Here is a 12918-nt window from a genome sequence, read left to right as displayed (position 1 = left end):
TTATTATTATCAAAACCTTCTAAATTTCTAAGAGGTTGCTTTTCTTCTTTTATATAGTTTTTAAATTCTGATTGGGTGGCTCATTTATTTTCATTCCTAAGAAAGCGAAATCACCACTTAAAAAGAGCTTAGATCCACAAATTTTGGTATGTATGTTTCCCCTTTTTCTTATCAATAGTCTAAATTAGTTTTTATTTCCTCTCTGAATTTTTTCCTCCTTTAGGAGAGCTTTCATTGGGTGACTGGAAATTTTTTGTTATCAATTACACCATGGTCAGAATACATGACTGCTAAAATTTCTACTTTTTAAAAAAATACATTATTTCTTCATTTAAGAGAGAGGAAGAGCACAAGTGGGGAGGGCAGAGGCAAAGGGAAAAAAAGACTCCCCATTGAGCAGGGATCCCGGTGCTGGATCCCAGGACCCCAGCATCACAGCCTGAGCCAAAGGCAGATGCTTAACCAACTGAGCCACCCAGGCAACACTAAAAGTTCTACTCTTCAAGAATTTCCAGATACAGGTGAATAATTCTTTAGAAAGTAGTAGGAATTCTTGTGCACTACTTACAGGGTGCAAAGTTTAGTATGTAATGCTCATTTATTTTAAATCTCATTGTTATATAAAATTCTCAGTGTTATTTATTTTCCAAATTTTATTATAGACATATAGTTAGATGTATAAGTTCTATATCTCAAATGTGTTTGCCTGTTTACTCTTGTTAAGAGTTTTAACTTTTATCATTTGAAGCTGTGCTATTTTATACATGTTTATTTATAGCCGTTATGTGTTTAGTCCATACTAAATTAAGTAAGTCCAGGTTTGTCTTGTTTCACAAATATGAACTCTAGTTGTCCCGGTATTAATATTGCTCTCTCTGCTTTCTTTTTGTTCCCATTTGTCAGATATAAATTCTAGATTTTTCTTATTAACCTTTCTGTGCCATTTTGTTTCAGGTATGGCTCTTTGGAGCAAAATATAGCTCAAGTTTTGTTTTGTTTTTTAATTTTAGTTTTTATCAAAGAATTTGGCCATGTATATTTATTGTCATAGTTGATGTATTTATTCTACTTTTGTTTTGCTTTATGCTTTCTAATGTGGGAGCTTCCTTTTCCTATGATTTCTGTCTTTCCTCTTATATTCTGAAGAGATTTAAATTTCTACTGGTGGTTTCTTCTTATACTCATATGTGTCTAATTATTAAAACTAAGACAAAAACCCCCAAAACAAAAAACTCAAAACTCTTGACTCCTGCGTCTATTCTCCTACCTTCCATGCAAGACAAAAGATACAGAATTTTATTACTTTCTTTGTCCTTTCACCTATGATTCTAATCGGTTTCTACCACTTAATTAAAAAAATTTCTTATAAAATTCATCTCTTTAATTAGCTGGGCATAAACTTTGATTTCTACTTTTATTTCAACTAGTATGTTTTTTCCTTGGAATTAGAATTTTTAGGTTGACTTTCTAATCTCTGACCTTCATATCTAACATTATTTCTCTCAGTTTTTTCTTATCCTTTGTTCTTCATTCTGGAGGAGCTTCTCAAGTTTCTTTCTCATCGTGTATTTGATTTATTTTTAATAATTTCTGCTCTTCATGGTTTCCTACATAGTTTTTGAAATCTCTGCTAATACATTTTTGGCTCTCTTTTCCCTCCCCTTTCAGCTCTTCTTCTATGTCTCTAGCCTTGTAGTTGTAAACCTATTCTGCCCTTGCAGGTTCCCCCTTATGTTTCAGAGAGGGTTGGTGATGTCCTTAAGCATTTTTGGGAGAAGATTAGTAATATTACTTTTCAAGTTTTCTTCTGAATCATGTAAAAAGCAATTCTCTGAAATCTGTTTTTACACTGAGTCCTCAGGGTAAGTCATCCTTTCTCTTAGTTTGTAATTTCTCTTTATAAGTTCCAAATAGCTCTCTGTGTTCTGTGGTTCTTGAGGAGAATCCATCAATTCAGGCAGGTCATTACCAAAACCTGGGTGGGTAGATTGTTCTTGTTTATTTCATCATCCCTTGGCTGTATGCAGATGCCCGCTCATGAATTTAGATTTTAAGGGCCAAAATATGAGTCTGCCCTAGAACAATCTATGATGCTTAAATAGGTGCACTTCCTATTTGGTCCAATTTTCTGACTAAGCTGGAGAATTAGGAATAAATTTGTACTTTGTTTTTGTACAGTGTACTCTTGAAAGCACTCATTATGCCTGGTAATCTTCCTTCCTTTTTATCCTCTTCTCAAATGCTTTAAGCAACTGAACATCCCAGGGGGATAGTTTTGTATACTAAATGTTCTAGTCTTTGAAGAGATGTTGACATAAAGAAGCTAAAGGGGGGCCGAGAGGTGAAAAAGAATATGCAGTTCAGCTCGGAGTGGTTCAGAAAGTAACTTTCTGTTCAATAGGGGGAATGTCACTCATTTTTCTAGTTTGTGCAGTAGACAAAGGAAGGAATCCAATTTAGTTTCCCATCCCCCATTCCCTTCATTCTCTCTTTGTGGTCATCTGTATGGTCTAGATGGTGGAACTGAAGTCTATAAATTGAAAATACATTTCTCAGTCTATCCCAGTGATGTAACCTTTGATACATGGGTTTATCATTGTTACAAAGCTGTCTCTAGTTTTTGTCTTTGATATCATCATTAGAATTTAAATGGGAAGCCTGGGATAGTTACATTAGGTAAAGCTGGTCTTTTACTTGTTTAAATTAAAGATTTATATTTTATTCAGATCTGAAGTTCTTATAAACAGAAACCTATAGGAAGGCAAGAAGGCTGAAGAATGAAACAACAAGAGCTCTAGATAGAATGGTCATAAAGGTGTCATTACCTGACAGTCAGTTTTTCCTTTACTTTATCATGCTGATGAAAGACATGAGGAGAAGCATAAAAACCATAAAAATTTATATACTTTATCAGTATAGTCCAATAAATATGCTCAATATTTTAATTAACAGATTGAATAAAACTCAAAATCTATACTTGTCTCTTACTAAGTAAAAAAAATATGATATCAAGAACTCAATATTGAATCCCTAGAGAATTATATGATGAACATTATTTAAATTTATAACCATTCTGCAGTATAAAATAGTACTTGCAGTAGTTGTCTGGTTTAGTGGTTTTCAGCTAGGGGTATGCATTAAAATCTCTTATGTGACACTTTTCTCCCCTCAAATTTCTTGGGGCAAAACACACATAACGTTCACTATTTCAACCATTTCTTAGTGTACACTTCAATGGCACTGAGTATATTCACATTGTAAACTCATTCCATTCAGCTCCAGAACTCTTTTCATTTTCTAAAACTGAAACTCTATTCCTATTAAACAGTAACTCTCAATTCTCTTTCCCCCCAGCCTCTGGCAACCACCATTCTACTTTGTGACTTTATGAATTTGACTACATTGTCCTTCACATTAGGGGAATATACAGATGTCTTTTTTTTTTCTCTCTCTCAAATGTCTTCTTCTTCTTTTTTTTTTTTTTTAATTTTTATTTCTTTTCAGCATAACAGTATTCATTGTTTTGGCACCACACCCAGTGCTCTATGCAATCCGTGCCCTCTCTAATACCCACCACCTGGTTCCCCCAACCTCCCACCCCCCACCCCTTCAAAACCCTCAGATTGTTTTTCAGAGTCCATAGTCTCTCATGGTTCACCTTCTTTTCCAATTTCCCTCAACTCCTTTCTCCTCTCCATCTCCCCATGTCCTCCATGCTATTTGTTATGCTCCACAAATAAGTGAAACCATATGATAATTGACTCTCTCTGCTTGACTTATTTCACTCAGCATAATCTCTTCCAGTCCTGTCCATGTTGCTACAAAAGTTGGGTATTCATCCTTTCTGATGGAGGCATAATACTCCATAGTGTATATGGACCACATCTTCCTTATCCATTCGTCCATTGAAGGGCATCTTGGTTCTTTCCACAGTTTGGCGACAGTGGCCATTGCTGCTATAAACATTGGGGTACAGATGGCCCTTCTTTTCACTACGTCTGTATCTTTGGGGTAAATACCCAGTATACAGATGACTTCTTGTGCCTACCTTATTTCTCTAGGTATAAATGTCCTCAAGGTTCATCCATGTTGTGTCTATCAGAAGCTTCCTCCTTTTTTAGTCTGAATAAGACTCTACTGTGTATATATACTGCATTTTGTTTATCCATTATCCACTGATGGACACTTGGGTTGCAACCACCCTATGAGTATTACAACTAATGTTGCTATGAACATGGATGTACACATATCTCTTTGGGACCTTGTGACCCTGTTTTCAATTTCTCTTCTTCTTTGCCAACACTTGTTATTTTTATTTTTCAAAGCAGCCATCCTAATGGGTGTGAGGTGAGATACCTCATTATAGTTTTAATTTGCATTTCCCTGATGATTACTGATGTTCAGCATCTTTGCATGTGCTTATGGGCCATTTGTACAACTTCTTTGGAGAAATGTCTATTCAAATTATCTTCCCATTTTAAAAATCATTTTGTTGTTGTTGATTTTTTGGAGTTCTCTATATATTCTGGATATTAACCCCTTATCAGATAAATGATTTGCAAATATTTCCCCCCATTCTTCCTTTCCTTTCTGCTGATAGTCTTTTATTTTTATTTTTTTTTGATCTGTAAAACTTTAAAAAATTTCATGAAGTCCGATTTGTCTACTTTTTATTTCCTGTGCCTTTGGTGTCATAGCTAAGAAATCACTGCTAAATTCAGGGTTGTGTATCTTTTGCCTGATGTTTTCCTTTAAGAGTTCTTACAGGCTTAGTTCTTACCTTTGGGGCTTTGATCTATTTCAAGTTAATTCTTCTATATGATATTAGGTGAGAGGCCAATTCCATGCTTTTGCATGTGGGTATCCTATTTTCCCAGCACTTATTGTAGAAAAGACTATCTCATGATACTTATTGAAAATATGGACACCCAAAACCACTCAAGGTTCAGAATCTTTGCCAGTGAGATCCCAGCATCTTTAAAGTATACAAACTATGTATTATAATGATGGTGTTATCAAAAAACAGAATATAGCAACTGTTAAGAAAAACATGGAGCAAGTGGATTCATGCATTATTAGTGGAAATGCACTTAGAAATGGTTAAGATGGTGAACTGATATTAGAAAATAATTAAAAATGGTTAAAATAATAAATTTTACATTATCTATATTTTGTTGTTTGTATTTACCCTCCTGCCCCTCTCTCAAAAAGAGCTCCACAGGCAGAGATGCTGTGCTTCCTTAGTTGAGAAACACTGTTCTAGTTAAAAAGGACAAAGGAAACAAATAATGTTAATATATAGTTATTTGTGTCTAAAGACACCCAAATATCTAGGGTGGGAAAAAAAGTAGATAATCAAGTAAATAGCCTGCTTGTTCACTGCACTTGTTAGTCAACAACAAATATAATGCCTGATATATTACACTTTTCTAAACTATCCCAACTGATGAGAGATTTTTACCTCAAAATGATAATTAAGAAAACGTACAACAGAGTCAAGAAGAAAAAGAATCTATTAACATTTCATAAAGCATGACCAAAAAAAAAAAAAATCATAAACCTACAAATTCCAGCACAAGTTGTTTGGAAAGATAATCCCCGAAGAGTTATTCATAAATGCTCTACAAAAACTTTTCTACGTATCAGGGTAGGAGTGGTGTCACATAGTTTTCTGATCCCATCTAATGTCAGGTAATGTTTTAATCTCAATTTATTCAAGGCTAAATTTTTCTTCAACATAAATCTACCATTAAAAGACTTTCACAAATTAATGACTCCTGGTTTCAAGGAATAAAAATATTAAAATACTGAAGAATGAGTTTCTATTCCAAAATCTTATTTAGATACAAATCTATCTGATGTTCCTGATTCAGGAAAATCAGAAAACGTATACATACTGACAGTGACCCTAAGCTATTCCAAATCTGCTAAAATAGTAATTTAGCTTTAATTTGTATCTTGTATACTAAAACTTGGGCTGAAATTGATGAAGATGGTCAATTTAAGAGTTTTAATGGAGCACAAAATAAGAAAGAAAAAGCAGAGGACGATTAGGGCAGGGGCTAAAAGGTAGGTGTTAGGTGAGCAAGGAGCCACCACTCAGAGGCCAGGTGAGCTGTTTAGAGCCAGTGAATAAGACTGGTTACAGGTACGTAGCCCCTAAAGCACATTTAGGATTTTGATAAAGTGCAGGCAGGGACAGGCTTCATATATAGGCTGTACGTATCATCCATGCATACAAACTGTATGTATAATCCAGAAATTTTTTTAAGAAAAAGGAATTCAAATGTAGAGGTTGGATGGGACAGGACAGGTTGGGATGGGGTCAGGGTAGGACCTGAATCCAGCCTTAAGGAATGTGAAGGTAGTACGGGTGAGGCAAGGGAGGATGGAGAGATATGGAAGAATAGAAAGTAGAGATTCAGAGCCTCAGTCCCAGTGGAAATAAACACAGAAGTCAAAATAGGAGTTTGCAGACTGTGAAGGCCCCGACAAATAAAAGTGGAACTAGCAACAGATCCTTGCCAGATCGGACCGGAAGACAGGCAAGAGAATTCAGACAATAGCATGCTGGACATGGCACAGAACACCTACAGCAAGCTGCTAATCTGAGCAATTGAGATAGAGGTGCCTTTCTGGGAGTCCAGCCGAGCCCATGAGAGCCCCGGGTATGGACATCCTCGCCAAGGACGTTCTTCACCTGAGTCTGCAGGTTCTTGTCTTTTCTGTAGCAATCTTGCTAAGGGTTTGGTATAATCTGTTCTTCCTTTTCATTTCCTTAATCATTTCAACAGGGTGCTAATCTCTAATGAGCACGGAGGGAACAATGATACCGGCTGTTTGAGCTACTGTAGCTGCAGGCATCCTGCCACAGGAGACGGCAGCAAGTGCAGATTCGTAGCTACGGTTTCTCTCCTTTGAGGGGAAAAAAGGACAAATAGTTCTGGTGAGTTAGGCTACGGTTTCTCTCCTTTGAGGGGAAAAAAGGACAAATAGTTCTGGTGAGTTAGGCTAGGGTGGAGAAGTGCTGAAATTACAGAAGACAGAGTTCTTACCACGGCAGATATTTAATCTAGAATGAGAATATATGAGTGTATGTCCTGCCCGACTACAGAAAAAACTGAAGGCAACTGAAATGTATAGTAGACTGCCATGTGGTTCAGACATGACTGCTTGTAACAGAGAGTCGTAATCACAGAAACTGGAATTCTACGAGGTGAAAAGTGGAGCAAGGTAATGACTGCAATGGCCTCTGTGGCTCCCGGTTCCTGAATCCCACCTGCCTTCCCCAAGCCATAGAAAGGGCCTGGAACCTCCACTAATGCACTGTAAGTTCTCTGCATGCTCTCCATCTCTATCCTCTACCACACAGGCAGACTCTAACTTCATTATAAAGAATGCACCTTGTCTCCACTCCAAGAGCTGGGTGCTTGTCCGATGTCCTGTATCTGAATTCCTTGATGGATCATCTCTTCTCCTCCCTCTGACACAGGAGCCCTGCTGTGCTCTATCTTCTGTTTTGATCCAGTCTTCCTGAGACTGCCCACTCCCAGACCTGCAGCTACTGAGTTTTGCTGTTCTACCTCATGCTGGACCTTTCAGAATAAACTACCTTCTGAATATCCCACCCCTGACCAGCTACCCTAACCCATCCCCTCTGCCTATCTGCCTGTGGCTGGATCTACTTCTGATGAGTACCCAGCTCAACCAATGTGTCTCATCTCTTGTTTGGACCTTACCTCTCTGTCTACATGCCACCCCCCCCCCTCAAAAAAGCCCAAAATCAAATCCCAAAAACCCTTGACCAGTAAACGCTGTCAAAATATAATACATAGCACTTAACATTCAATATTCCTAGTCAGGAAAAATATCATTTTCCAACTACCAATCACTTTTTACTTTCCAAAGCCGCAGTAAACATGATTTTGGATTTTAAAAGAGCCAATTTAGTTTTTTATCATGTTGACAAATTGTTATGAAATTCATGAGTCTTGGAATAACTGGCCTTTCTGAGAATTGTACGAAGGGAATCTTAATAAAGTAGAAGAAAAAGGAACGGAAGACAAAGAGACCACAGAAATATAAGTACACTTACAACATTTAGGCACTCATTTGCTCTTACTAGAGGTAGTGCAAAAGTGCACTAATTTATAAATTAAACTGTCAGTAGACATGCTATGTTTTTAGTTCAAAAATCTGGAAGAACTTTAATTATAGTTAACAATCCTGTATTTTTTCTTCCACTTAAATTCTGTGTTAGAATAACCCAGGAAGAGTTAATCTCAAAGCAGCCATACAAATAATTTCAAAACAAAACAAAACAAATAGATTCTCCCTACTTCTTGTCAAGGAGATAATTTTTAAAAAGTTGAATTAACTTGTACCAATTTACTTCTTACATAATTTCTAAGACTACCATGTAGTTATTCAGAAAAAGAAACTATATTTGAGATTTTAATTTCAGGACAAATAATAATTATTTTTTTCATTTATGAAATAGCTCCACTTATTTAAAATTTCCAAAGGAGTGCCTGATGGTAACTTCCTTTTTCTGCAAATTTACCTCTCCTGTACATGTGGGTTAGTAGGCATATTCATTGTTTTTTACTACTTCCATAAGATTTTAGTTTTTATGTCTCAAATAGCTTCTACCAAGTGTTATAGTACAGAATTTCTTTTTCAAGACATACTCTTAGTCTAAACAATTTAAAAAATCATCATATTAGAAAACACAATTATGTGTCTCTTAAGGTCTTAAGACTTATAAACCCTTTTTTCCCCATCAGCTTTTTAAAATTGTTAAAAAGACAAAATTTAGTACCATGTAAAACATAGACTAATATTGCCTAGAGGAATAAAAATAAGACAGAGGTGGGGGACCAGGGTGGCTCAGTGGGTTGAGCCTCTGCCTTCAGCTCAGGTCATGATCTCAGGGTCCTGGGATGGAGCCCCACATCGGGCTCTCTGCTCAGCGGGGAGCCTGCTTCCCCCCTATCTCTGCCTGCTGCTCTTCCTACTTGTGTTCTCTCTCTCTGTGTCAAATAAATAAACAAAATCTTAAAAAAAAAAAATAAGACAGAGGACAGTTCTCATTTGCTGGCATGAGCTGGTGCTGTAGTCTTCTGTATCATGTAAAACTTAATTTCCGTTAATATAGGATAACCACTTGTTTGATATTTCTGTGTGTATTTACATAATGAATACCAGAGTCACCATGTACTCGGCAACAACATCCTCTTGTGTTTATAGTAGCTGTATAGTTGAGGTAGCCTACAAACCAAAGTATGCTGATTTGGTTGGCAGGAAACCAAAGTGAATCAACTGGACCACCATGTTGTCTCAGACTAAAACCTCAGATGTTCTCTCTTTTGCCACAATGTGATTATGCAATATGCTTTGAGTCGCTGAAGGGCGGAACAGTACTGAAAAGCAGTTACTTGGCTAAGACTAAAGTCTTATGACACATTTCTGAACTATTGTTGGTTGAATTAAAGCCCAACTCTAACTCTGGGACTATCACAACAAATCAGATTTAGAAATAAACAAACTATGTCTCTCAAATCCTGACATCTTTTAAAGAAAGTAGATTTCAAAATTGCAGAAAGAGTTTTAACATCTACTTTGAATTCTGTAAACTCACCTGTTTTAAAATAGTTGTTTTTCTGGCTTCATAAGCTTTAGAAAATAACCCTGCACTCCACGAACTTGCTGAATACTCAGTTTCACAATCCACTACTGTATAGAAAATGGTCTAACATAGTTGAAGCTTTGTGCTCACACCCCTCCCCCACCTGCATCTATGCATGGAACAGAAGTTTTTAAGATGTAGGTAACAGCATAATCGTTCGGCAGTTTCTAATGTTTAAAACAGGTTTAATAGTTTAAAATGGGTACCTTGCCATTTTTGAATTTAAATAAAATAAATTTAAAATGAAGTATCTTATTGTAATCTTTTTAGCTCTACTAAATTTAAGATTTCTTAAACCAAAGAGAAGAAAAACACTGCATGAGGAATATTATGAAGGTTTTCAATAAGCTTAGTTTGGCCACAGTGTAGAATACTCTATTGAAAAGAATTAAAATGGGCAAATAAACGCAAAGAAGCCCTACCCCTTTTTCATTCCCTGTAATAGAACAACAAAAATCAAATAAATACCTCAAATAGAAAGGCGACATAGGTCTTTCATCTTCCTGTGAACTAAAAGGAAAATAAATTTTGTATTAATTTCTGTTAATATTTTAACATATCAATTTTACTAAAACCCTATTCTTCCTGTCAGAAATTCTATTTTGACACATGAGAGCTAATCTCACAATGGAGTAAAGTTAGTAAAACATCCTCTACCTTGGACCTAGCCAAGGTCAATTACTTCTTCATGGGAGACCATCAAGAGAGGTTTCTCTCAAGATTAGCTTCAGGCAAAAGTCAGTCACATCACTTTTTCAAAAGGAAGCTTTTTACTACCTTATTTCTACAGACCCCATCCAAGTTCCACACATTATACATAAACCCTTAAAATGATTGCATACTCAATTATCTCAATAAAGTTAATTATAGTTCATTACCATGATGATGAAAGTAAGAAACAGACAACAAAATATTCCCGTTAAGGGTGAACCACTTCAGGAATGATGCCCTAGCAATGAAAGATGCATCAGCAAACACTGGCTTGGTGTCTTCTGTAGTTACTCTAAGTATTAACGAGTATGGATAGCGTGTAAGGACATAACTGAAATTATATAACTAGTTTACAGTCTTCAACCAACACAATAGTGTACGTTCTTCAAACACAAAAATATGAAGCTTAATATAAAAGTATTTTTAAAAATGTAAGATATATACAATACTTTTCTCCTTAACACATGTTTTTCTTCTGATAAATGACTTCAAAGCAAAGAATGAGTCTCTTTCCCTTAGTGTCTGCTGGAGTGATCACACAGTCATAAAATTTACTTTTAAACAGCACTCCCCTCAATATATGACTAAGTATCTATTTCTACTAATTATGTGCATCATTAAAGAGATAAAAGTAGAAGAATAAACTATTAGATAAAGGCAAAAAGAAGACCTAATATTTCTTCTTGTACCCCATGGTTAATCTTATACACCTCCTGGGGTGTCCACCACCTTTGGGGAAGCAACTAGATAACTTCAGTTTTCCCTCTCTTGGCTTATTTTTTATTTTCTAAAGGATCACTGATGAAAAGAGGGAAGTTTGCTTCTGTTGGTAATATTATCCTGGCAAAATCTCACTACACGGTTATATTGTAAAACACATACACACATACACACAAACACACCTGTTCAAGAAGTTGAAAAGGTCTTAACATTTTAGTTGGAAAATGGCACATAAACAATGACACACTATTTTTCATTCCTGCCTGATTTTGGTTTCCAGTTTCATTATAGCTTAGCTACTCTAATGTTTATGTTGCCAAAGACTTCAACGTTTGTAACCAGTTGTGCTAATTCTTCCTAAGTGGTGGGTGAACGATGGATCAGCTTCGTTATGGACTCTAATGTGGGTGGACTGAGGACACAGCTGAAGAGTCAGGTTGCACAGCTGAAGCCTTAGAGGTGACATTTGGGAAGTGTCCACTGGGAGCAGGGCTATTACAGGAGGGGACTACTTTAAGCAAAACTGGTACAAGGAGCTTACACAGTGGTTTCAAAAAATTCCTTGAGAACACTGAACCAAACAAATTATAAAAAATGTTGGAGTTGGCTTTCCTAATCAAGGATTCACTGTCAAAAAGTATTAATTATGACCAATACTATGCAAAAAGGCGGCAACTAAAAACCTCTAACGGTTTTATTATTATAGGCACATTGCCTCCATGTGTTATAAAGGGGGCAGTGTACTAAACATTCTTATGCCCACAACAGACCCTTAACTCTAACATGCAACACATTTTAATGAAATTTAACAAGGGTACTTTAGTGAAGATTCAATTAGCAATATGGTTGGTTTCCTTGGAACTTAGAAGTGCTTTTGGGAGAAGATTTAGATGGTGCAGAGTTCTAAACACAGCTGTTGGTATGTTTTGGCTAATGTTTATTTTGTGTGCATGTGCTAAATTTCTTTGTAGCAAACAGAGGCAATCAAAATCAATCCTTTATTCTCTTACATCTTTTCTCCCTCACACATGTACTCATTAGCCAGGTGCTACTTACTGGGTGTTCCAACATTAATTAACTTGTGTAACTCCTTATCAAAACCCTTCCTGGTACTTGTTCCTCAACTCAAGGTAAGTAAGCTCAGAGGGGGCACCTAACAGGTGCAGGTCACAGGTCACTTACAGCCAGTGACGTGTGAGTTATTGTATTACAAGTTAGTCCATTTCTGTCAGTTACCATCTTCCCTTCAGTCTTAAGACATCAGAATATGGCGGGGGGGGGGGGTCGGTGAATAGGTGAAGAAAACTGATGTGATGACCAGTCTTCATGGCAGCAGCCCTTAGCAAGATCTCGTGGAGTTTATATCCCCCATATCATGCTTCTGATTATAATGACTCTTCAACCTTAGTCCATTCACGGTATATGATGATGGGCAGCATGTGTAAAGTGCCTATTTCATTAGAATGTACTGGCCATATAAGAGTATCTCCTGATAGAAACATGAGTTTTTAATCTTAATCAAGTATTTTTCAGGCTGTATCTGCCTGAAAACAAGGTAAAGTTGTTAATGAAAGATGAAATCAGAAATTCTTAATTTTTTGACTAATTTTACATGCTCCCAAAAAGAAAGTGTAAATACTGCAATTTACATAAAACAAAACAGACTCAGTAGTAGATTTACTCAAATCAGCAGCAGTCAACAGGGCACCGACCCATGCACAGTACTCAAGAAGAACAACAGAAATCAAAAAGAAAAAGAAAATAAATCAATTTTGATAGTTAATTTGCATATCTCTCTT

General features: G+C 36.3%; 1 protein-coding gene across 24 annotated transcripts in view; it reads right to left on the bottom strand.

Moving 5' to 3' along the window:
- The window catches only part of FAM13A (family with sequence similarity 13 member A), a 360572-nt gene that overhangs the window by 73854 nt on the left and 273800 nt on the right, over window positions 1-12918 (bottom strand). For 18 of the 24 annotated variants that reach the window (XM_082726581.1, XM_082726582.1, XM_082726578.1 and 15 more), the window contains one exon: window positions 10157-10198. The exons of the other annotated variants lie outside the window; for them this stretch is intronic. In XM_082726581.1, the coding sequence (XP_082582707.1) occupies window positions 10157-10198 (42 nt within the window). The remainder of the gene's footprint in view (window positions 1-10156; window positions 10199-12918) is intronic. 24 annotated transcript variants of the gene reach the window in all.

This window comes from Mustela nivalis, assembly GCF_964662115.1.
Source record: "Mustela nivalis genome assembly, chromosome: 4".
NCBI lineage: Eukaryota > Metazoa > Chordata > Mammalia > Carnivora > Mustelidae > Mustela > Mustela nivalis.
Note: the sequence above shows the minus strand (reverse complement) of the source record. Positions and strands in the feature narration are given on the sequence as shown.